Raw genomic sequence first — 26015 nt, 5'->3', positions numbered from 1 at the left:
AAGCTTTTATTACCAAATTATTGCCCCCATTGTGACTTTCTTATAACGTCATCAAAAATTATTTAATTTTTTAAATTATTTCCTTTTTGTTGTCTTCTTTTTTGGAGCAGACTGTGGGCTAGCAGACACCAGCGCCATTTATGCCTGGCATGTAATGGAAAATGTTGTAATATCCGTTACGTGTCAAAATGTTGAAGTTCACCCACAACGAGCAAAGGCCATGGAATTGGATTTCGTTTTCTTGTGGTCGGCCGGTCACTTTCCCTGTCTCGTAATGAACCACAATGGTGGTCAGCAGCTATCTTACACCTTACCTACCCCTCCCTCACCACCCACCTTCGAGAGAATGTGTGTGGAATTTTAATTAACCTGAAATTTCTTGGGTTCGAATTTTGAATTTATTTGCCATTAGAAATCGTTTATAATAAATATTTATTACAAATGGGGAGGGGGGTCATTAGGGAGATAATTAGTTGGAAAAAATTTAAATTTTTAGAAAAAAAACAAGTGAAGGCTTTGGGAAGTAGGAAATGTAGGACTACACCTTCCTCCAACAATTTTATTTAAATTGCTCCCCTTCCCTCCTTTAAAGAAATCTACAACATACCCCAGTTCCCACGTCCTCCAAAATCGTTGGAATTTTTTTGTAAATTTTTAGAAAAAAAATACATGTTCAAGGCTTTAAGAAGTAGGATATGTGGGACTAGCTATGCTTCAAGGAAACCCCACACCTTTTTCCAACAAAATCATAGGCTATAATAATTTTTAAATAGCTCCCCCTACCCCCTTTAAAGAAATCAACAACTTACCCTAGTTCTCACGTCCTCCACGCCCATCATCGACAGCAAGTTGAAAGGTTACCCATACTATTTATAACAAAAAAGGACATTTCCCAGCCTTGCAATGGAAGGTCTGCAACACCACCATTACCACTAACAACAACAACAATGGGGAAAAATTATAAACAAATTTCCGCCTTTTCTAGTACAGGAAATTATATTAGCTTTTTATAAACGTTGTTGAGTAATAGACAAGTAGAACGCCATACCACCCAACCACACCTCTCCCACTGTTATCCTGGCAGGACTCTCATTACCAATATGTGGCATGCATTCATGCAGGTGGTTAGGTGGCCAAAGACTTTACCACTTGACGCCTACGATTGCAGCAGCTACTACTTCTATACACAATTCATTACCTGTGACAACATGTTGCAAGCACAAACACACACACACACACACCCGCACGCACCCATCCATCTGACATGCATAACGTCAAACAGTTGGTAGTTTTCCAATGGGAAATGAAAGGGAAGTTACAGTGGTCCAAAAAAGCAAAAGGGAAACCCCTAAAATGAAATTCTTTGAAAATCTAAAAATCAGGTTTGAAGACCTTCGAGATGCCTTGAAAATTTCTTTAAAAAATCCGCATTTGTGGGCCTGAAAATTTCTTTAAAAAATCCACGTTTATTGGGTCTGAGAAGGACTTACATTTTTTCTTTAAACAATTTGCATTGATGGACCTGAAATTTTCTTTGAAAAAATCCACATTTTTGGGGTCTGAGAAGGCCTTAAATTGTTTCTTTAAAAAGGAGGCCTTAAAGATTTCTGTAAAAATTTTCTTTGGAGATCGTTTAAAAGGCCTTGAAAACTTCTTAAAAAATTCCACATTTATTTGTGTCTAAGGAGGGCTTGAAAATTTCTTTAAAAAATCCACGTTTTTTGGTCTAAGGAGGTCTTGAAAACTTCTTTAAAAAATCCACGTGTATTGGGTCCAAGGAGACCTTGAAAATTTATGTAAAAATTTTCTTTGGAGATCCTTTAAGAGGCCTTGAATACTTCTTAAAAAATTCCACATTTATTTGGTCAAAGTAGGCCTTGAAAATTTTTTTAAAAAAATCCACTTTTATTTGGTCTAAGGAGGCCTTGAAAATTTCTTTAAAAAATCCACGTTTATTTGGTTTAAGGAGGCCTTTCAAAATATGTTTAAAAAATCCACGTTTATTTGGTTTAAGGAGGCCCTGAAAATTTCTTTAAAAAATCCACGTTTATTAGGTCTAAGGAGGCCTTTCAAAATATCTTTAAAAAATCCACGTTTATTGGGTCCAAGGAGGTCTTGAAAATTTCTATAAAAAATCCACGTTTATTGGGAGGTCTTAAAAATTTCTTTAAAAAATCGACGTTTATTGGGTCCAAGGAGGTCTTAAAAATTTCTTTAAAAAATCGACGTTTATTGGGTCCAAGGAGGTCTTGAAAATTTCTTTAAAAAATCCACGTTTATTGGGTCCAAGGAGGTCTTGAAAATTTCTTTAAAAAATCCCCGTTTATTTGGTCTAAGGAGGGCTTGAAAATTTCTTTAAAAAATCCATGTTTATTGGGTCTAGGGAGGCCTTAAAAATTTCTTTAAAAAATCCACGTTTATTGGGTCTAAGGAGGCCTTGAAAATTTCTTTAAAAAAATCCAGGTTTATTGGGTCCAAGGATGTCTTGAAGATTTCTTTAAAAATCCACGTTTATTGGGTCTAAGGAGGCCTTGGAAATTTCTTTAAAAAATCCACGTTTATTGGATCAAAGGAGGCCTTGAAAATTTCTTTAAAAAATCCACGTTTATTTGGTCTAAGGAGGCCTTGAAATTTTCTTTAAAAAATCCACGTTTATTAGGTCTAAGGAGGGCTTGAAAATTTCTTTAAAAAATCCACGTTTATTTGGTCTAAGGAGACCTTGAAGATTTCTTTGAATAATCCACGTTTATTGGGTCCAAGGAGGTCTTGAAAATTTCTTTAAAAAATCCACTTTTATTGGGTCCAAGGAGGTCTTGAAAATTTCTTTAAAAAATCCACGTTTATTGGGTCCAAGGAGGTCTTGAAAATTTCTTTAAAAAATCCACGTTTATTGGGTCCAAGGAGGTCTTGAAAATTTCTTTAAAAAATCCACGTTTATTGGGTCCAAGGAGGTCTTGAAAATTTCTTTAAAAAATCCACGTTTATTGGGTCCAAGGAGGTCTTGAAAATTTCTTTAAAAAATCCACGTTTATTGGGTCCAAGGAGGTCTTGAAAATTTCTTTAAAAAATCCACGTTTACTGGGTCCAAGGAGGTCTTGAAAATTTCTTTAAAAAATCCACGTTTATTGGGTCCAAGGAGGTCTTGAAAATTTCTTTAAAAAATCCACGTTTATTGGGTCCAAGGAGGTCTTGAAAATTTCTTTAAAAAATCCACGTTTATTGGGTCCAAGGAGGTCTTGAAAATTTCTTTAAAAAATCCACGTTTATTGGGTCCAAGGAGGTCTTGAAAATTTCTTTAAAAAATCCACGTTTATTGGGTCCAAGGAGGTCTTGAAAATTTCTTTAAAAAATCCACGTTTATTGGGTCCAAGGAGGTCTTGAAAATTTCTTTAAAAAATCCACGTTTATTGGGTCCAAGGAGGTCTTGAAAATTTCTTTAAAAAATCCACGTTTATTGGGTCCAAGGAGGTCTTGAAAATTTCTTTAAAAAATCCACGTTTATTGGGTCCAAGGAGGTCTTGAAAATTTCTTTAAAAAATCCACGTTTATTGGGTCCAAGGAGGTCTTGAAAAGTTCTTTAAAAAATCCACGTTTATTGGGTCCAAGGAGGTCTTGAAAATTTCTTTAAAAAATCCACGTTTATTGGGTCCAAGGAGGTCTTGAAAATTTCTTTAAAAAATCCACGTTTATTGGGTCCAAGGAGGTCTTGAAAATTTCTTTAAAAAATCCACGTTTATTGGGTCCAAGGAGGTCTTGAAAATTTCTTTAAAAAATCCACGTTTATTGGGTCCAAGGAGGTCTTGAAAATTTCTTTAAAAAATCCACGTTTATTGGGTCCAAGGAGGTCTTGAAAATTTCTTTAAAAAATCCACGTTTATTGGGTCCAAGGAGGTCTTGAAAATTTCTTTAAAAAATCCACGTTTATTGGGTCCAAGGAGGTCTTGAAAATTTCTTTAAAAAATCCACGTTTATTGGGTCCAAGGAGGTCTTGAAAATTTCTTTAAAAAATCCACGTTTATTGGGTCCAAGGAGGTCTTGAAAATTTCTTTAAAAAATCCACGTTTATTGGGTCCAAGGAGGTCTTGAAAATTTCTTTAAAAAATCCACGTTTATTGGGTCCAAGGAGGTCTTGAAAATTTCTTTAAAAAATCCACGTTTATTGGGTCCAAGGAGGTCTTGAAAATTTCTTTAAAAAATCCACGTTTATTGGGTCCAAGGAGGTCTTGAAAATTTCTTTAAAAAATCCACGTTTATTGGGTCCAAGGAGGTCTTGAAAATTTCTTTAAAAAATCCACGTTTATTGGGTCCAAGGAGGTCTTGAAAATTTCTTTAAAAAATCCACGTTTATTGGGTCCAAGGAGGTCTTGAAAATTTCTTTAAAAAATCCACGTTTATTGGGTCCAAGGAGGTCTTGAAAATTTCTTTAAAAAATCCACGTTTATTGGGTCCAAGGAGGTCTTGAAAATTTCTTTAAAAAATCCACGTTTATTGGGTCCAAGGAGGTCTTGAAAATTTCTTTAAAAAATCCACGTTTATTGGGTCCAAGGAGGTCTTGAAAATTTCTTTAAAAAATCCACGTTTATTGGGTCCAAGGAGGTCTTGAAAATTTCTTTAAAAAATCCACGTTTATTGGGTCCAAGGAGGTCTTGAAAATTTCTTTAAAAAATCCACATTTATTTGGGTCTAAGGAGGCCTTGAAAATTTCTTTAAAAAATCCACGTTTATTGGGTCCAAGGAGGTCTTGAAAATTTCTTTAAAAAATCCACGTTTATTTGGTCTAAGGAGGCCTTGAAAATTTCTTTAACAAATCCACGTTTATTTGGTCTAAGGAGGCCTTGAAAATTTCTTTAAAAAATCCACGTTTATTTGGTCTAAGGAGGCCTTGAAAATTTCTTTAAAAAATCCACGTTTATTTGGTCTAAGGAGGCCTTGAAAATTTCTTTAAAAAATCCACGTTTATTGGGTCCAAGGAGGTCTTGAAAATTTCTTTGAATAATCCACGTTTATTGTGTCCAAGGAGGTCTTGAAAATTTCTTTAAAAAATCCTTGTTGATTGGGTATAACGAGGACTTGAAGATTTTTTAAAAAATCCACGTTTATTGGGTCCACGGAGGCCTCGAAAATTTCTTTAAAAAATCCACGTTTGGGAGGGCTTGAACATTTTTAAAAAAAATCCAATTTTATTGGGTCTAGGGGGGCTTAAAAATTTCTATAAAAAATTCACATTTATTTGGGTCTAAGAAGACCTTGAAAATTTCTTTAAAAAATCCACGTTTATTGGGTCTAGGGGGGCTTAAAAATTTCTATAAAAAATTCACATTTATTTGGGTCTAAGAAGACCTAGAAAATTTCTTTAAAAAATCCACGTTTATTGGGTCTAGGGGGGCTTAAAAATTTCTATAAAAAATTCACATTTATTTGGGTCTAAGAAGACCTTGAAAATTTCTTTAAAAAATCCACGTTTATTGGGTCTTAGGAGGGCTTAAAAATTCTTTAAAAAATCCACGTTTATTTGGTCTAAGGGTGGCTTGAAAATTTCTTTAAATATTCCATGTTTATTGGGTCTAAGGATGCCTTGAAAAAATTCTTTTAAAAATCCACGTTTATTTGGTCTAAGGAGGCCTTGAAAAATTTATTTAAAAAATCCACGTTTATTGGGTCTAAGAAGGGCTTGAACATTTCTTTAAAAAATCCACATTTATTTGGGTCTAAGGAGGGCTTGAACATTTCTTTAAAAAATCCACGTTTATTTGGTCTAAGGAGGCCTTGAAAAATTTATTTAAAAAATCCACGTTTATTGGGTCTAAGAAGGGCTTGAACATTTCTTTAAAAAATCCACGTTTATGGGGTCCAAGGAGGCCTTGAAAATTTCTTTAAAAAATCCACGTTTATTGGGTCCAGGAGGTCTTGAAAATTTCTTTAAAAAATCCACGTTTATTAGGTCCAAGGAGGTCTTGAAAATTTCTTTAAAAAATCCACGTTTATTGGGTCCAAGGAGGTCTTGAAAATTTCTTTAAAAAATCCACGTTTATTGGGTCCAAGGAGGTCTTGAAAATTTCTTTAAAAAATCCACCTTGAAAGACCTTTAAGAGACCTTGGGAATTTCTTTAAAAAATCTACCTTGAAGGACCTTCAAGAGACCTTGGGAAATTCTTTAAAAAATCCACGTTGAAGGACTTTCAAGGTGCTTTAAAAATTTCTTTAAAAAATCAATGTTAAGGGCCTAAAAGAGTCCTTGAAAATTTTTTTTTTAAAAAATTCACGTTAGAAGACTTCAAGAAACCTTGATTTTTTTTCATAAAATCCACGTAAAAGGACTTCAAGAGGCTTTGGAAATTTCCCTAACAAGTTCAAGTTTATTGGTGCTGGGAAAATTGGAAATTTCATGGACCAAGGATCTTCTAGAGGCCGTGAATTTTTTTAAAAAAAATCCATGTCGAAGGACCTTCATGTCTTTAAAACATGTTTATTTGACTTGAGGAGGCCTTGCAAATTTCTACAAAAAAGTCTGCGTTGAAGGAGCTTCAAAATGCCTTGAAAATTTTTTAAAAAGCCTACTACTCCTTGAAAATGTCTTCAAAAGTCCAGGTTGAGGGACCATCAAAAGGCGTAGAAAATTTCTTTAAAAAATCCAACTCGGAGGACCTTCAAAAGGCTATTAAAATTTCTTTAAAAAATCTACACCTACTGGGCCTGAGGGAATCTTAAATATTTCTCAGGAGGAAGTGTAGAAAATTTCTTCAAAAAAATGAAGAGACCTTGAAGATTTATTTAAAAATCCAAACCCAAAACGTTATAAAAAAATCCCAAAAATATTTTAAAAAATCCTCCCCCTAGCTACCTCTCTGCAGAGGGGGAACCTCTCCACCTTTCCATTTGAAAATATCTGTGTCAAAAGGCTTTCCCCCACCACCTCATTTATGGAATTGTATATCATCGAAAAAAATAAACCTAAATTTAAATAAAATTTCACTCCCACGCCTAAAGGGTATGCAACACTTTTTTACGACATTTTTTCCCTCATATTAACATGTAATAATTAAATTCCTGCTACCGTTTTTACCCCATCTCCCCATATTACACCCACTCGGTCTTTGGGAAATTGTAGAACCTTGAAGTATGCTACAATTTCAATGCAATATAGAAGCCCTAAAGTATACTTCAAAACTACAAACGACATGGTGTGTATGTGGGGGCTTATTAAAAATTTACATGGTTTACAACAACTGTTGTAGCAATAACAACAACAACAAAAGGCAAATATGGTGTTACTCTAATAACCATTGTGCGAAGGGGCAGAAGGAGGAGGTGGCACTTTTAGGTCAAGTATGGCAGGGAAGATGGGAGAATTTTTTTTTAAATCTGGAAAAATATTTATTTTGGAATTTTGTGTTCGGAAACAGATGACGAATGTTCAAGAGACCTTTTGTAAATTTTCTAGCATTTCTTCTAAAGGCTCTTAACAAAATAACCGACGACAGTTCCTTTAATGAAAACTTCTTTCAACTCCTCAGCATTTTTTTTTCATTTTTTCCTCTCCTAATGAACTAAACCAGTCAGTCAGTCAGTCTCCTGCCCCTCCGGATCATTTGTCATAATCACAAAATAATTGCAAAATAAACGATGACATTTGTCATGTTTTTCTTTTCGCAAAAATGAAACAAATTAATGACAGTTGACTCATGTCTGTTAATGTTTTTTTTTTTTTTTTTTTTTTTTTTGCCCCTTTTGGCAAATTGCTGTCAATAATATTCACAAAAGTTAATGGTTTCTTTTGTTATGAACTACAACAACAGCAGGAGTAGGAAAAACATAACTCAAAATGACAAACATATTTGAGAGAAAAAAAAGAAGTGCAAAAAGGGATAAGGGAAAGGGATAACAAGGATACCAAGATGAAAGGACAAATTTGTCAAAAAAAAAAAAACAATTGCTGACAAGGCATGAAAAGGCAAATAAATGAGGTTTCTTTTGAAATTAGACGCCTAAAAGCATGCAACATTTTTTAATTTCTACGAAAACACCCAAAAGTATGCTAGAAAATGTGATAAAATGGTGTGAATTGGAAGGAATCTTTGTAAAATATTATGAAACTGTCAAAAAAGTATGCTAGGAAATACAAAACAAAGAAAACAAATTTTCAAGAAAATAATGATTGCTTGAATAAAACGCCTGAAAGTATGCTAAATTTTCTTAAGTTTTTTAATATGCCTTTCTGAGAGCTGCAAGTACCACTTCAACTTTTTTTTTTCAATTTCAAAGTTCACATTTCGATCTAGAGCGCCCAAAAGTATGCTATGATTTTTTAAGTCTTAAAAATATACCATATATCCTAAAATTATAAAATTTCGCATATTGCTATATTGAAATTGCATTTTATTTATGCCATAAAATATTTAAAAAATACGAAAATTCTTCTGTAATTTTTAAGAGCCCAAGAGTATGCCATTTTTTTTCGTACCACGAATTATGATAATATTAAAATAACTATTGGAGTACCCAAAGGCAACCTATATTTTTTTAAAAATACTTTAGTTATCCCATAAAACATTAGAAAACAAAATGTTGTCTATTTTTCTTAAATTAAAGCAATTATTTTTTACTTAAGCGCCCAAAAGTATGCCTTGGTTTTTTTTTAATTTTTAAACATATCGCACAAAATATAACATTATCCAATTTAGTATAGTCCTATATCTGAATGATACACAATAACCTCTATGTGGTCTATACTATCAGCGGAAGCAATAGATTTTCTAAAAAAAAAATATTTGAGCGCCCAAAGGCATGCTATATAATTTGTATATGATTTATTGAAGCCATTTAAATATTAATATAGAATTCTTTTTATCGATTTTTTTTCATTTTAAATTAAAACATTTTTATTAAGTCGCCCAAAAACATGCTTTATATTCGAAACCCTTAAGGTATGCAGTAAAATAAAACTCAATTTCGTATATTTTTCTGTTTAATTTTATTCAGTCTCTTGTATGTCCTAACTAAAAGGAGGAAATATTAAAAAAAAAAAACCAAATTCTAAAAAATGTTGGAGCTCCCAAAAGCATGCTATATATTTATAAAAAAAAATTAATTATGCAAAAAACAAATTATTGATAAAACATGAAAGTTTTAACTATTTTTCCACCTCTATGTTAAAATAAAATTATTATTTAAACGCCCAAAACCTGCTATATCTCTTAAATCCTAAAAGTATGCAATGTAATATTAAAGAACTTAATTTCTTATTTTTCTTCCACTTTATGCTAAACCGTTATCTCCATATCCCAATATATAAGAGAAAATATATACAAAAATTCTAAAAAAATACGGCTCCTAATGGTAGGCAACATTATTTATTTTTTCTATTTCCCTTTGGCCTCCACACACACACACACTCACCACCACCACTACTACTCACTCAAAATTCCCCGAAATCTATTTCGATTTTAAAAATAAATAAATTTAAAAATGGTTTTGCACGACATTCCCCTGGGGCTATGCTGCCTTTAATGACCATCATTATTTTATTTGTCTCCTTCTTTTTTGCTGTTGTTGTTTCAAATGCCAATGACATCAGGACAACAACAACAAAAAAAGGTGGCCGTCATGCCATATTATTTTCAATGGTTCACCTGGTTTCGTGTTCTTGTTGTTGTTGTTGCTATTTAGGTTGTAGAACATCAATGTGCCAGCATTAGAAACAAATTGACGAAATTAATGACAACAACAAACAAACAAAGCCTAAATGTATGCCAAACATGTAGCAACATTAAAATGATGACCTCCATGAACCAATCCAGGCAGCCAGCCAGCCAGCCATCCCTCCTCTGCCCAGGCAACACGTCCTATTTTTTTAGGCCTAGGCCTTTTTTGTTTATTTTTATTTTGGCACTGCGATAAAGGATCCTTTCAATTTCTCTCCAAAAGTATCCAATTTCCATTAGTTTTTAATCATCAAAAAATAAGTGTGCCTACTTTCAGGGTTATATTTTCTGTGTGTTTTTTGTTATTTTTTTCTTCTTCTTGTCATTATTTTGGGTTGAGGTTGAAATGTGTCTAGTGTTGTAATGCCGAGCACAAGCTTTTAAGGGATCTATTTATTAATATTCGTCAAGGACTTTTGTATTTATTTTTATTTATAGAACGAACAAATCAAAATGATTTGAGAACAAAAATGAGGCATACTTTTGGGAGTATTTATAAAGCTAGATCTGGAAAGGGGTAGGGAGTCTGTATATGGAATGTGAATGTGTGTTTTGTAGATGTTACTGGATTTGCTTGCTTTGGACCATGGATTTTTTTATTGGAACTATCGAAAAAATCATTGCATACTTTTAGGTGTGATAACAACAACACATGATAAATAAAATTTCAAAAATTTTTAAATTTGCTTTTTTCAAAATTATAGGTTTTTAATTGAAATTCATACATTTATAGAAATTTCTAGAGCATACTTTTAGGTATATTTTTTAGCATTAATAGAATAATAATAATTTTAGAGACTGTTTTCCGGAATAAAGAATTAGAAAAGAAATTAAATAAATATATGTTTATATTTGTTTCGAATAATTTTGGCATTTACTTCTATCTTACTAGATTTTATACGGACTGTAAATTTTATTAGAACTTGCAGGTAATATTTTAGAGCATACTTTTAGGATAGAGAATTAAAAAAGGAAATTCAAATGTACATATGTTTCAGGGGAATTTTCAAAGCATACTTTTAGGATAAAGACTTTAAAAAAATAAATTAAATTAATTTGTTTTGTATTTATTTTGAATGATTTTGATTTCATGTTATGCTTTAAAGCATAGTTTTAGGATAAAGAATTAAAAAATAAAGGAAATTAAATTTTTGTTGTATTTTTTTTATGTTTTTGGTATGTACATCTATTTTAGATTTTATAGATGTTAGATGGACTGTAAATATTATTAGAAAGCGTACTTTTAAAACAAAGAAATAAAAAAATAATTTAATTACATTTTTATACACGTTTTAATGTTTTTGGCATTTACATACATTTTATGTGAATTATACATTTCATTAAAATTTTCGGAAAAATGTTCAAAGCATACTATTAGGACGGACAAATAAAAAAAATTAATTCAATCCAATTTTTTATATTTAGTTTTAGTGTTTTTGGCTTCAGCTTTTTTTACTTAATTTTATATGGACTGTTAGTTTTATTAAAATTTTAAAGGAATAATTTTAGGACGAAAAAATAAAAAATTCGTTAAATTCGTTTTTTAAATATTTTTTTATTTTTTTATATGGACTGAACATTTTATAAATTTTTTCGGGAAATTTTTCAGAGCATACTTTTAGGAAAAAATAATTTAGTTCGATTTTTTATTTATATTTTTAATGTTTTTGGTATGTACATTTGTTTTTCTAAATTTTATACATACTGTATATTTTCTAAAAATTTTCAAGGCATACTTTTAGGACGAAGAAAACAAAAATTATTTAAATTCAATTTTATATTCTTATTTTTAATGTTTTTTGGCATTTATATACATGTTAATATGGACTGCACATTTTATTAAAATTTTGGAGAACATTTTTGGGGTATACTTTTAGGCTAGAGAATTAAAAACTTGAAAAATTGAAAATAAATGATTATTTTTTAATTAACCACCATTACAGCCTTGTGTACTGATTTCTTCAAAATTAATTGAATTTTGTGAAGCATTCTTTTAGGGGTTCAAAAAATAAAACTGTTTTAGTCCAAAAAGAATTTCTTTAAGGCGTCATTTAATTCTCTAAATTTATGTCTTATGAGATTTTGAATTATTACTTCCCATGATTTAAGGACTTAATTTTTTAAAATTACTTCTTTTTAAATTCTAGATTCGTGCTTCCCATAAAATTGGGAATTTTATCATTAATCTCCATTTTTTCCCCTCTTTTTTCGGTTGTTTCTTTCCAGATGATGTGGAACGTCTAAAGCCACAAAAACGCGGTTTCTTTCAATCGATTTTATGCTGTTGGCGTCGCAATCGTACAAAAACAAATCAAAATGGCACACCGATCGATGGTTCCACAACACCGCCACCACTACCGGACCAACAAAGGTACCTCCTACCTCAGGTTAGGCACTCGGACATGCACAAGAAATGTATGGTCATCGATTTGGATGAGACATTAGTGCACAGTAGTTTTAAGGTGAGTATTGAATATTAATTTTTGAAAAAAAAAATAAATTTTCAAAAAAAAAATTAAATTTTCAAAAAAAAATAATTTTCAAAAAAATTAAATTTTTAGAAAATTTGTAAAAATAAAAAAATTATTTTTTGATAAAACATATTTTTAATATTTTCCGATTTTTTTTTTTTTTTTTTTTTTTTTTTGATTTAAAAAATATTAATTTTTTTGTTTTTTTTTTTTTTTTTTTTGATTTTTTTTTTAATTTTCTCAATTTCTTAAATATAACTCTTGTAATATTGGAAAACATTGTTAAATTTAAATTTAAATTTGCCCAGCAGTTTTATGGCCTCCTTTGCTGATGGCCGAACATAGGTGTAAATATCAGAGAGTTTATTGTTGTTGTCGTTGTATTTTTTTTTTTTTTTTGATAAAACATACTTTAAATATTTTCCCATTTTTTTTAATTTTTTTTTGATTCACAAAAAATATTTTTTCTTTGAAAAATTTTTTTTGATTTTTTTTTTTTAATTTTTTTTTAATTTTTTTAATTATCTCAATTTCTTAAATATAACTGTTGTAATATGGGAAAACATTGTTAAATTTCAAGTTCTTTTTGCTTTTAAATTTGTTCAGCAGTTTTATGGCTTCCTTTGCTGATGGCCGAACATAGGTGTTAATATCATAGAGTTTATTGTTGTAGTCGTTGTTGTCGTTTTTTTTTTTTTTTTTTTTTTTTTTTTTTTTTTTTTTTTTTTTTTTTTTTGATTTAAAAAAATTAATTTTTTTTTAATTTTTTCAATTTCTTAAATATTTTTTTTTTTTTTTTTTTTTTGATAAAACATATTTTTAATATTTTCCAATTTTTTTAATTTTTTTTATTTATTTGACTTTTTTTTTGATTTAAAAAAAATAAATTTTTTTTGAAAATTTGTTTTAATTTTTTTTTTTAATTTTCTCAATTTCTTAAATGTAACGCTTATAATATTGGAAAACATTGTTAAATTTCAAGTTCTTGTTGCTTTTAAATTTGTTCAGCAGTTTTATGGCTTCCTTTGCTGATGGCCAAACATAGGTGTTAATATCAGAGAGTTTATTGTTGTTGTTGTCGTTGTATGTTTTTTTTTTGCTCTTTTTATGTCTTAATAAAATAAAAATATAAATACCATTTTACAATATTAACGCATCGATAATCCTTCGCAAGCCTTGTATAGCAGATACCTCGAATTTGGAGGTGCAGTTTTATTACTTGGCTAAGTTACTGCTGCCACCATGTGGCTCCACCCATATCCTTGTTCGGTTACCTTGTTGCGCATCTAAATATAAACACAATTTCCGACTATTTTTCACCGACACACATCCTTGTCGGTCGGTTGGTTGATGTGGCAGTTTGTTTCGCCTTGTGTCCTTGTCAGACTTTGACAATGGCAACTTTCTACGCCTCCTCTTCCCATCCCCCCTCTCCACCTTGTGGCAATGTTACAAAGTAATAAATTTTGTTTTTAATACCTTTGAATATGCCAAATATAGGAAAACGATACTCATGTATGCCAAGAGGAGCCAGGAACCCAAAAGAGAACCCCCCTTTTGAAATGAAAACTTTCTTAGGCTACCTCTTCAAAACCTCGCCAAGTTAGTCCACAATTTGTAATGTAATACCTAATTAGTATTTTATGATAGCTACCATGCCACAAAATTCGAAGCTTCCCCAAAACTCCTGGGGAATAGCGTGAATCATAAAAATAGTTTGGTTTTTATTGAATTTTTGCGATGGCACGTTTTTATTTCCTGCCTTTACTGCCCCCCCCCACAATTTCTTCCGCATAAATAATAGACCCAACAATGATGGCGATGACTCATTTGTCCCTCCACCCAAGAAGGACAAACTAAGGTTTCCTGTGGCGGGAAGAAAACCTCCAACTCAAACCAGAAGCAACAAACATTCGCTTTGCAGACAAGAATCAAACTTTAAACACTTCCAATTCCTTGGAGACATTTTTGGGGACAAACAAAGAAAAATGGAAGCATTTCGTTTAACGGTCAAGTTCCTTGAGGAAGAGGAGGAAGCACAAGGCAAATAAAATAACAAAAATTAAAAAGAAAAACATAAAATTCTTGAAGAGAAAAGAAAACAGGTGTTAAATTGCGTTGAGCTCCTAAAAGTAGGCAACAGAAATTTTCAAAATGGAATTTTTCTATTATTTTTGAATAATTACCATTAAGAATTATTTATAAAAACCAAAAATCCATTGGAGCAAAGTAACCCTATTGGACTCCTAAAAGTAGGCACCATAAATTATCGAATATACATATTTTTATAGCTAGTGCGCACGATAACTCTCGAAGGGAGTATCCGATTTGGTCCACACTTGGTACTTGTTTTTATTTTTTGAAACTTAGATCGAGTTCGGAGATGTGCAATATCGGTCCACTCCTTCTGGTACCTCCTCCACAAAATGTCGAAATTTTCCAAAAAATGTATTTTCTGCACAGAAGGAGAAAGGTCAATCCGATTTTGCTCCAACTTTGCAAATCCTAATATTTGCGTCAGTGCTAGGTCTGATGCGAAAATGGACAATATCGGTCCACTCCATCAAGTACCTGCCCCACAAAGGGTCGTAATTTTGAACAATTACAACTCTTATAAAATGTGATGTATGAGTCCGATTGTCTTCAAATTTCACACATCCCAATAATTTTATTGGCGCAAGGTCTGGAGTGAAGATGGATTATATCGGTCCACTTCTTCTGGTACCTCCCCCACAAATGGTCGACATTTCCAAAAATTTATTTTCTGCACAGAAGGAGAAAGGTTAATCCGATTTTGCTCCAACTTTGCAAATCCTAATATTTGACTCAGTGCTAGGTCTGATGCGAAAATGGACAATATCGGTCCACTCCATCAAGTGCCTGCCCCACAAAGGGTCATAATTTTGAATAATTACAACTCTTATAAAAAGTGATGTAAGTATCGGATTGTCTTCAAATTTCACACATCCCAATATTTATATTAACCCAAGGTCTGGTGTAAAGATGGGCAATATCGGTCCACTCCTTCTGGTACTTCCCCAACAAAAGATCGAAATTTTGAATATGCATTAAGCTCATAAAACGCGAAATTAACATCCGATTCCATTTAGAATTGGCACATCTGAATATTTTTATAAACACAGGATCTGTTCTAAAGACGGTAGAGTTCGGACCATTCCTTCTTGTACCTATCCCACACAGGGTCAAAGTTTTGAATAACCAAAACGTGTATAAAACCTGTAATAATAATCGAGCATTGGCTGAGGGTATACATCTGTCGGCAAAACCGACTGATACTTTTTAACTTGTTGTCTAGTTAATAATTATTAATTATTTTTAATTAATAAATAAAAAAATCCAAATCAGACCAATGAATTAGTGTAAATTTACTATCAACCTCCTAAAAGTAGGCACCAGATTATTTTCAAAAAATGTTTTGATATTTTTTTATTAATAATCATTAATTATTTTTCGTTTATAAACCAGAAATTAAACGGAGCTACTAAATTAGTGTACATTTGCTACCAGCTCCTAAAAGTAGGCACCAAAAATTTTCCAAAAAAAAAAAACAATATTATTATATTTTTAATAAATAATCATTTATTGCTTTTTATTAACCAAATTGAAATTTCGCTATTATTTTTAAAAAATTACCATTAACCGTTATTCCTGAAAACATAAAATCCAATGGGGCATAGCTCCAAAAATTAGGCACCAGAAATTTTCTAAATAAATATTTTCAATTTTTTCTTAGTTAATAATTTTTAATTATTTTTATTTAATAAAAAACTTCAAATTGAGTCAATAAATTAGTATTAATTTGGTGTCAGCTCCTAAAAGTAGGCAACATATTATTTTCAAAAAAAAACAAAAGTTTGATATTTTTTATTAATTATCATTAATTATTTTTCGTTTATAAACCAGACATTCTATGGAGCCAATAGATTAGTGCACATTTGCTTCCAGCTCCTAAAATTAGGCACCAGAAAATTTCCCAAAAACACACATTTTTATATTTTTAATGTCTTTGGCATTAAATGTTTCGTTTTCTAGTCCAAAAATCCAAATGGGGCAAATAAATGAAAATTAATTTAAAAATTAATTTGCACCCACCTCCTAAAAGTAGACACCAGAATTTTTTAAAAATAAAATTATATCAAGGGTTTTCTACTGGAATCATTAATTATTGTTTACTATGAGTAAAAAATCCAGTGGAACAAAGAAAACAAGTGCTTTATGAGATTAACTCCTAAAATTAGGCAACAAAAAATTTCAATAATTATTTTTAACTATCAATAAAAAACTCCTAAAATAAAAAATTCAGTGAAACAATTAGGTCAGCTCCTAAAAGTAGGCACCATATAAGAAAATATTTTGCATATTTAATTTAACCGATTTAATTATTTCAATAACTAAAACTTTTTTAGAGAAATAAAAATCTGTGTGAAATTAAATAAATTAGTTTTTTTATTTGAGATAAACTCCTAAAAGTAGGCACCAGAATTTATTTTATAATATTTAAAATTTTTTCAAATATTTATCATTAAATATCTCTTCCATTATTCCATTCCAGCCTATTCCAAATGCCGATTTCATTGTCCCAGTTGAAATCGATGGCACCATCCATCAGGTGTATGTCCTGAAGCGGCCCTATGTCGATGAATTCCTACGAAAAATGGGTGAACTCTATGAATGTGTATTATTTACAGCATCACTAGCCAAATATGCAGATCCCGTTGCCGATCTGTTAGATAAGTGAGTAGATTGGAAATATTGAAAATTTTGAAAAACGATATTTGACCGAATCCATTTCCGTTTTCCCCCCTTTTCTTTCAGATGGAATGTTTTTCGTGCAAGACTGTTTAGGGAATCATGCGTTTATTACAGGGGTAATTATATTAAGGATCTGAATCGACTGGGACGTGATTTGCAGAAAATTGTTATTGTTGATAATTCACCAGCTAGTTATATATTTCATCCAGACAATGCGGTAAGTTTTTTTTATAGAGAGTAGAAATTCTGGTTGAGATGAAAAAACTGCAACAGTTTCAATGGCCGTTTAAAGGCCATAATTCGTGCCAAAGGTGACCAATTCGAAAAAATCTAAACTTAATGTAAAATTTGATGCTTTTTCCGGCATTTTTGGCTTTCATTCGACAAAATTAAAAAAAAAATGTAAAAATTATAGCGTTTGACTTTGTTGCAGTTTTTTTATCTCACCCGGTATTTCGAATTTTTTAAAAAAATTGGCCTTGAAAATTGTTTTTGTGAAAAATTAAAAATAATTTTTTTAGAAATTTTTTTCCGAAGAAAAAACTTGACTAACTTTCGAAAAAGGTTTTTTCGATTTTTTAAAAAAATTTCTATGAATTTCCCTTGAAAATTGCTTTAGTGAAAAATTAAAAAATAATTTTTTTTTTGATGCTTTTTCCGGCATTTTTGGCTTTCATTCAATAAAATTTAAAAAAAATGCTAAAAGTATGGCGTTTGACTTTGTTGCAGGTTTTTTTCATCTCACCCGGTATTTCGAATTTTTAAAAAAATTGGCCTTGAAGTTTTGTTTTTGTGGAAAATTAAAAAAAAAATGAAAAATATATTTTTTTTAATTTTTTTCCCGATGAAAAACGACTAATTTTCGAAAAAGGTTTTTTCGATTTTTTGAAAAAATTTCCATGAATTTCCCTTGAAAATTGCTTTAGTGAAAAATTAAAAAATTATTTTTTTTTGATGCTATTTCCGACATTTTTGGATTTCATTCAAGAAAATTTAAAAAAAAAAAATTAAAAATATGGCATTTGGCTTTGTTGTAGTTTTTTCATTTCACCCTGTATTTCGAATTTTTTAAAAAATTGGCCTTGAAAATTGTTTTTGTGAAAAATTAAAAAAAAATGAAAAATATTTTTTTAGAAATTTTTTTCCACGGAATCACTTGACTAAATTCGGAAATAAATGTTTTGATTTTTTGAAAAATTTTACAAGAATTTACCTTAAAAATGGCTTTAGTGAAAATAAATAAATAATTTTTTTTTGATGTTATTTCCGACATTATTGGCTTTCATTCAATAAAATTTAAAAAAAAATGTAAAAATTATGGCGTTTGACTTTGTTGCAGTTTTTTTCTATCGCACTCTGTATTTCGAATTTTTAAAAAAAAAATGGCTTTAGTGAAAAAATAATATAAAATATTTTTTTTTTTTGAAATTTTTTTCCCAAGGAAACACTTGACTATTTTCGAAAAAGATTTTTTCGATTTTTTGATAAATTTTGAATGAATTTCCCTTGAAAATGGCTTTATTGAAAATTAAAAAAATTAATAATTTTTTTTTTGGCATTGGCATTTTTGGCTTTCATTCAATAAAAATAAAAAAAAATGTAAAAATTATGACGTTTGACTCCGTTGCAGTTTTTTTTTTTATTTCACACTCTATTTCGAATTTTTTTAAAAATTGGCCTTGAAAATTGCTTTAGTGAAAAATAAAAAAAAATTGAAAAATATTTTTTTTTAATTTTTTTCTTAAGGAAACACTTGACTATTTTCGGAAAAAGGTTTTTTCGATTTTTTGAAAAATAGTGAAAATTTTTTTTTTTTTTTTTGAAAATTAGTTTCCCAAGGGAACACTCAACTAATTTTGGAAAAATGCAAATTCTTTTATCAAAAAATTTTTAATTTTCGTATTAATTTATCCTAAAAACGTCGATGTTTGAACCCAAAAATTTTAGATTTTTATTGAAACTTTTTTCTTTTTTTTGGGTCCTTGACCCTTGGTCTGAACAGAACATTTTCCCCAAATCCTATTTTAAAAATATACATAGATTCCGTTCTAATTTGCATTTTGTAATTGTTTTCCTCTTCCAGGTTCCTGTTAAGTCCTGGTTTGATGATGCCAGCGATTGTGAACTTTTGGAACTTATACCACTATTTGAGAAATTAAGCAAAGTAGACTCTGTATATAGTGTTTTGTGCAATTCAAACAACCCATTGAACAATCACAATCAGCAGCAGCAACAACAGCAACAACAACAACATTCAATACAACAGAACCAACAAACAACGCCACAACATCAACAGCAACAACCGCAGCAGCAGCAACAACAACAGACCATTACAGCAACAACAATCATAACTCAAGCTTCGACACTGTCAACACCAACAATACTGACGTCACAGCAACAAAACCAACAACAACCACAGCAGCAGCAACAACAACCAACAGGAAGTCCGCCCAATCATAGTGATCTAAACAATAAAACGTAACATCAGTGGGAATTAATGTTTATAAATATTTAATTAATTTTTTACATATTACAAAAAAAAGAAAGAGAAAACAATATATATTATGCGTATATATATAAAGTTTAATAATTAATTTTTTTTATTAATTAATTTCATTTATAATTATTAATTATTTTTTGTTTACGAAAAAAAAATCAAAATACATAACTTATATAATGTTTAATTTTCCGTTCTACCCCAGGCAAAATAACAAATACCCACACCTCCCCTCCCCGCAGAAAAATATAATAAAACCTTATTTAATGTAGTTTTATTTTCAATTTTTTTATATAGAAAACAAAAAACACAAACGATTTTATTTATTTTATGTTTGTACATTTTTTATTTTCAATTAAAATGGAAATGATTTCATTTGTAAATTAATTTTAAAATTTTTCTCTTGAGTTGTAAAGAATTTTTTGTTTTATTCTTATTTTTTTTTTTCTTAACACAAAAAAATATATAAAACAAAAACCAAATGCTTGATATTTTTTATTAAAACAACCCCACCCCCAAAACGAAAAACGAAAAGTGGGACCAAGAAATAATTTGTTTTTTAAACGAACATTTTTTTAAGGTTTCTATAGGAGCTAGAGATTTTTGTTGTTTGGAGACTTAGGGTAAAATTTTATGGAGAACAAATTTTCCATTAACACCATCTCTCTAAAATTTAATGTTATCGAAGATTTGGACACAATCCAATTTAACCTCAAAAAATTGAATTTCCTCATAAACTCAATATGAAGACGATATTTTACCGAGTTGTAATAAAGTTACAAATTTCTTTTACCCGGTGACCCGCCATGAAATTCCAAGTAGAATATTTTTTCCATTGACACCGTCCAACTAAAAGAAAGTTTCACCGGAGATTTCCCCCAAAAGTTAAAGTAACCTTGAATAAATGCCAAACTAAATTATAACACCAAATTAAAAACAATAGTTAATTGACATATGTTATAACTACAGATTTCTGTTACTCTGTAAATTGTAAGGAAATTTGGTAGACAACATTTTTTCCCTTAACACTATATTTGTTCGGACAAGTAGTTCAAGAGATATGGGCAAAATTCCAAATTAACCTAAAAAAATGTAACAAAATTTTCTTGATAAGTAAACTAATTTTATTTTCAATTTATTCATATATTTTATATATGTACACAGATGTCTTTTGCCCTAAATATTGTAGCGAAATTTGATGAAGAATAATTTTCCCCTTGAAACCATCATGATACACTAAAGTATTGTGCGAGATTTTAACAAATTTCGAAAATAACCTCAAAAACTGCAAAGTAAAATTTTTCACTACAAAAATCAAATATGATTTTTGATTTTATTCACATATTTATTATACCTACAGGTATCTTCTGCCAGGCGACTTATGGTGAAATTTAATGCAGAACATTTCTCCCTTTGACACTGTTTGCGTACAATGATATTTTTATGTTGTTTTTAATAAAAATCGAAAGTAACTTAAAAAACTAACCTCAAAATCTTCTACCAATATTTCCGATGTTATTCTAATACCTAGAGATTTACCTTATTTGGTGACTCATAGTAGAATTCGATGGAGAACATAGCTTCCCTTAACACCATCCATATAAAATGATTTATTGTGGAGAAATTTTGCAAAATCCGAATTTAACCTCAAATAAATGCAGTTGATGATATCCCAAATTTGAACTTAGATTTTATTCACATATCTATTGTATCTAGAGATTTCTGTTGCTCTGTGACCTACCATGGAATTCCATGTAGAATATTTTTTCCATTGACATCAAAACCATTAAGCGGCGTTTTATGCGAGATTTTAATAAAAACGGGAGATAACCTTAAAAACGAAATAAAGAATGTTCTCGGTTTTTATTAAAATTTGTTTTCACGTGCCATTCGCTCATTCATTGTATCTACAAATTTCTTTTAGTCGATAAACTATAGTAAAATTTGATAATGAACCACTTTTTCATTGACACCAACTTCCTAAATCGTCGTTTTGTGGGAGATTTGGACGAAAAGAAAAACTAACCTAAAAAATGTCTGATTACAAGCCCTCATTAGGTTTCACGTATTTTTTGATAGATTGATTATACCTACAGATTCGCTTTCTTCAGTGACTCTTAGTAAAACTTGATGCTGAACATTTATCTCTTTGACACCAAATTCCTAAATTGGCATTTTGTGTCAGATTTGAACGAAAAGAAAAAAATTTAGCTAAAATAATGCGATATTTTGTTACAAGCCCTAATTTGATTTCATGTATTATTGATAGATTTATAAATTCTACAGAATTAATTTGTTCGTTGACTCTTTGCAAAATTTGAAAATGAACAACTTTTTCATTGATACCAACGTCCTAAATCATCGTTTTGTGAGAGATTTGGACGAAAAGAAAAAAACTAATCTAAAACAAGGCAATTTAAAATTGCTGTTTACAGACTCAAATTTAATTTTACGTATTTTTGATAGTTACATTGTACCTACAGATTCGCTTTCTTCAGTGAATCTTAGTAAAATTCGATGCTGAACATTTATGTCTTTGACACCAAATTCCTAAATTGGCATTTTGTGTCAGATTTAGACGAAAAGAAAAAAGCTTAGCTAAAATAATGCGATAAAAATTCCTGGATACAAAACCTAATTTGATGTCATGTGTTTTGGAAAGATTTACAAAACCTAGAGATTTATTTTGTTCGGTGATAAAATTTTATGCTGAACAACTTTCTCATTGACACCAACTTCCTAAATCGCCGTTATCGGGGAAATATCTGCCAAAAACGGAATTAACCTAAACAATTGCAATAAAGAAATTTTGCTTGAACAGGTTTGTTTTGTTCAGAGACCCATAGTAAAATTTAGTGTAGAATAATTTTCCCTTTGACACCATCCATCTAAAAAGTCGATTTGTCGGAAATATTGGCATAATTTGTAACTAACCTCAAAAATATGGGAAAATTCATTGAATTCTGTTAAATTTTTTCTGTGAAAAATTATATCAGAATTTCATTATTCTGTTATAAAACTAGACCCAGATACTGTTAAAAGTTTTCTAACAAAAAATTAAATCAGATTCTGTAAAAAATAAAAGAAAAATTCATATTTTTTCTAAGAAATTGGGCAAGATGTGGATATAAATTGCCGATGCTATCTGGGATTCTTGTTTATTAATAATTTCTAAAAAAATAAAGCTCTGTTTTAACAATTTACAAATTAATAATTTTTTTAATTTCTATAGAAGAAAATAAATCTATTCTTTTGCCTTTGCTCTTCACATGCATGCAAGTTGAATAATGCATTACTCTTCACTAAAAAATACTCTACTCTCAGCAAGAGAAAAAAAGTAAACTCTAAGCACCATATGGGGGTTAACTATTAAATGTATGCAAGTTGGATAATCCATTACTCTCCACTAACAAATACTCTACATCAAGAGAAAAAAATAAACTCTGAGCTCCATGTTGGGGTTGACTATTGAGAGCTATCAAATTATAAAGCTGTCTGGCCACATATCAAATTAGTTTTTTTATTTAAGAATTTATTATTATTTTAGTTTATATTTGAAATCATTTCCCTGTTTGTTTTGCTTCATATTTATAATTTAAATAAAAACCAATGAAACAACAATTTCATATAAAAAAATATACAACAACTAAGCTGTATGTAATTATATACATATTAATTTTATATATATAAATATATCGGTAAGGGAAAAAATATCTAAAAAAAAATAAAACAAGAAAACAACAACAACAAAATCCCCCCTTTAACTTAAAAAGTAAAAGAAAAAAACAGATCAAAACTGATGTAACAAAAGAGAAGAAAAACTAAACCTCTTTAAAAAAAAAAAAACACATAATAAAAAAAGCAAAACCTATATATTTGCAATATAAAAAGGAATCCCCAAAACAATAATAATAACAAAACCAACAAAAAATATTAAATATAAATATTTATATATATTTTTTAATAAAACTGAAAAAAAAAAACAAGAAAATAAAAAAATAACAAATAAAATAAAATATTTTTAATACCAATCTTAATTATATATACACTGGCAAAAACAAAAATAAACACAAAAAGCATTACAAAAAATAACCTTAATTATTATACAAAAAAAAAATAAAATCCCAAAATGTTATTTTCCTACTCAGCCCTGCCTCCCCCTTGGAAATTTAATTCATTGAGGAATATATCGCCCCAAAGCATTTGTTATTTTTTTCTTAACTTAATTCTATTCAATTTAATTCAAATTTTTGAGTGTTTGTTTTTAACAAAGCAAAGCATTTTTAGTTTATTTTTTTCTTCATTTAATTTAAAAAAAATGCCTCTGTGTTTGGTTTCAAATTTAATTAATTTTTTTGTAAATGTCTGTGTGTGCATGTTTTTTATAATTATTATTATTAATTAATTGATTTTATTGGTAAATCTACCCTTACCCTTAGTAGTTTTATTCTTATTATTTATAAATAAGTTTTATTCAAACAAAACTCCCAACCAACCAATATCCAATATCATTAAATAAAATCATAATTATTTTTATGTAATATCGTAACCTTATTTATAATAAAAAAATAAATTAATAATATATATTGTTTATTTGAATAAAAATTATTTAAAATAATAATTATTATAATGTTTTTTATAATTTAATTTACAATCAACTAAAGAATACAAAAATTATTAAAAAAAATTAAATTTAAGTTAAATATGGCAACACAAAAAAATCAATCAATTTGCAAACGAAAATCAAAATGTTAATAAAGTTTTAATTTTACCAAACAGATTTGTTTTATTTTTTATTTATTTAATTTTATTTTATTTTTTTTTTTTATTATTTCTTTTTTTTTTTTTGGTTAAATTTAATTATTTTGAAATAAAAATTGTATATTTTTATTATTATTTTCCAGAAAATTTTTCACGACCATAAACACCAGTTTTTTTTTTCTTTTTTAATTTTTATGCTCCACCATTCTATGGAGGAGCTTTGTCATTCCGTTTGTAACTCCTCGATATATTCATAATAGACCCTACGAAGTATATATATTCTGGAACAGCGTAAAATTCTTAGAAGATCTAGGGATGTTCGTCTGTATGTCTGTTGTAATCAGGCTACAATTTTGCATACAGGGTGAGATGAAAAAAAAACTGCAACAAAGTCAAATACCATAATTTTTACACTTTTTTAAAATTTTTTGAATCAAAGCAAAAAATGTCGGAAATAGCATCAAATTTTAGAATAAGTTTAGATTTGTTCGAATCGGTCGCCTTTGGCTCGAATTATGGGCTTCAAATGGCCAATGGAACCATGTCACACACTGCCCTAATGTTGCTCTGCGTTATTTTGTCCCATTTCCGGCGAAGCGCTTGGTCCAAGTCTTCATATAGCCCCCATATAGCTGTACCTCCCGATATTCAATATTTTAAGGATTTTAACGACATTATTCACTGGAACTGTTTCAAATTTCGTATTTGAAGTTCGTAATGGGTACTACCACCTATGGCAAACAATTTCATATGCAGGTCCACGTCTTTGTATAGCCCCCATATAACGGTACCTCCCGGTGTTCGGTATTTTAATGATTTTAGCGACATCATTTACGGGAATTACTTCATATTTCATATTTATAGTTTGTAATGGGTGTTACAGCCTATGGCTGTATGTAGGTCTACGTCTTCATATGGCTCCCATATAACGGTACCTCCCGATATTCGGTATTTTATTGATTTAAGCGACATTATTTACCGGAATAGTTTCAAATTTCGTATTTAAAGTTCGTAATGGGTACTACAACCTATGACAAAAAATTGACTGTGTAGGCACACATCTTCGTATGGCCCCCATATAACGCTTTTCATTGAAGTGATAGTTTTCGGATTTTTTTTTTTTTTTTGAAAAATTTCATGTTCCTTCCAAATGGTGGAGAGTATTTAAAGTTCGGCCAGCCTTTTTATTACTATTATTATTATTTTTTTTTTTTTTGAAATTTTCTAGACCTCCCTAGCCCGTAGTGCTAATGGCAACTTTTCAGGTCTCTCCCTTTAGGCCCCCAACAATTTGGGTTTTAAAGAAACATGACCAAGAATCAAGAGTCCAAAAGACATGGATTTTTTCCAAGCAATTTGCAATACCTCCCCAAAACCATTTTTGTTTCTTTTTAATTGTTTTTAAATTTTTTTAAATTTTTTTATAAATTTTTTTTAAATTTTTTTTTAATTTTTTTAGGCCCCCAACAATTTGGGTTTTAAAGAAACATGACCAAGACCATCAAGAGTCCAAAAGACATGGATTTTTTTCCATGCAATTTTCAATACATCCCCAAAACCATTTTTGTTTCTTTTTAATTGTTTTTAAATTTTTTTTTATTTTTTTTTAGGCCCCCAACAATTTGGGTTTTAAAGAAATATGACCAAGACCATCAAGAGTCCAAAAGACATGGATTTTTTTTCATGCAATTTTCAATACCTCTCCAAAACCATTTTTGTTTCTTTTTAATTTTTTTTTTTATTTTTTTAATTTTTTTTAATTCTTTATTAATTTTTTGTAATTTTATTTTTTAAATGTTTTTATTTTTTTTT

General features: G+C 29.6%; 2 protein-coding genes across 3 annotated transcripts in view; both read left to right on the top strand.

The window, feature by feature from the left end:
- LOC101890244 (phosphatase Herzog) overlaps window positions 1-19678 on the top strand; it is a 197479-nt gene extending 177801 nt beyond the window's left edge. For both annotated transcript variants that reach the window (XM_020035733.2, XM_059124234.1), the window contains 4 exons: window positions 11928-12163; window positions 16746-16927; window positions 17009-17162; window positions 19029-19678. In XM_020035733.2, coding sequence (XP_019891292.1) covers window positions 11928-12163; window positions 16746-16927; window positions 17009-17162; window positions 19029-19427 — 971 coding nt within the window. In that variant the 3' untranslated portion in view covers window positions 19428-19678. The remainder of the gene's footprint in view (window positions 1-11927; window positions 12164-16745; window positions 16928-17008; window positions 17163-19028) is intronic.
- Window positions 1-26015, top strand: part of LOC101889232 (lysophospholipid acyltransferase 5) — a 451325-nt gene that overhangs the window by 393388 nt on the left and 31922 nt on the right. The window lies entirely within an intron of this gene.

This window comes from Musca domestica, unplaced genomic scaffold (assembly GCF_030504385.1).
Source record: "Musca domestica strain aabys unplaced genomic scaffold, Musca_domestica.polishedcontigs.V.1.1 27, whole genome shotgun sequence".
Classification (NCBI taxonomy): domain Eukaryota; kingdom Metazoa; phylum Arthropoda; class Insecta; order Diptera; family Muscidae; genus Musca; species Musca domestica.
The sequence above is the reverse complement of the archived record's forward strand: the minus strand, read 5'-3'. Positions and strand labels throughout refer to the sequence as shown.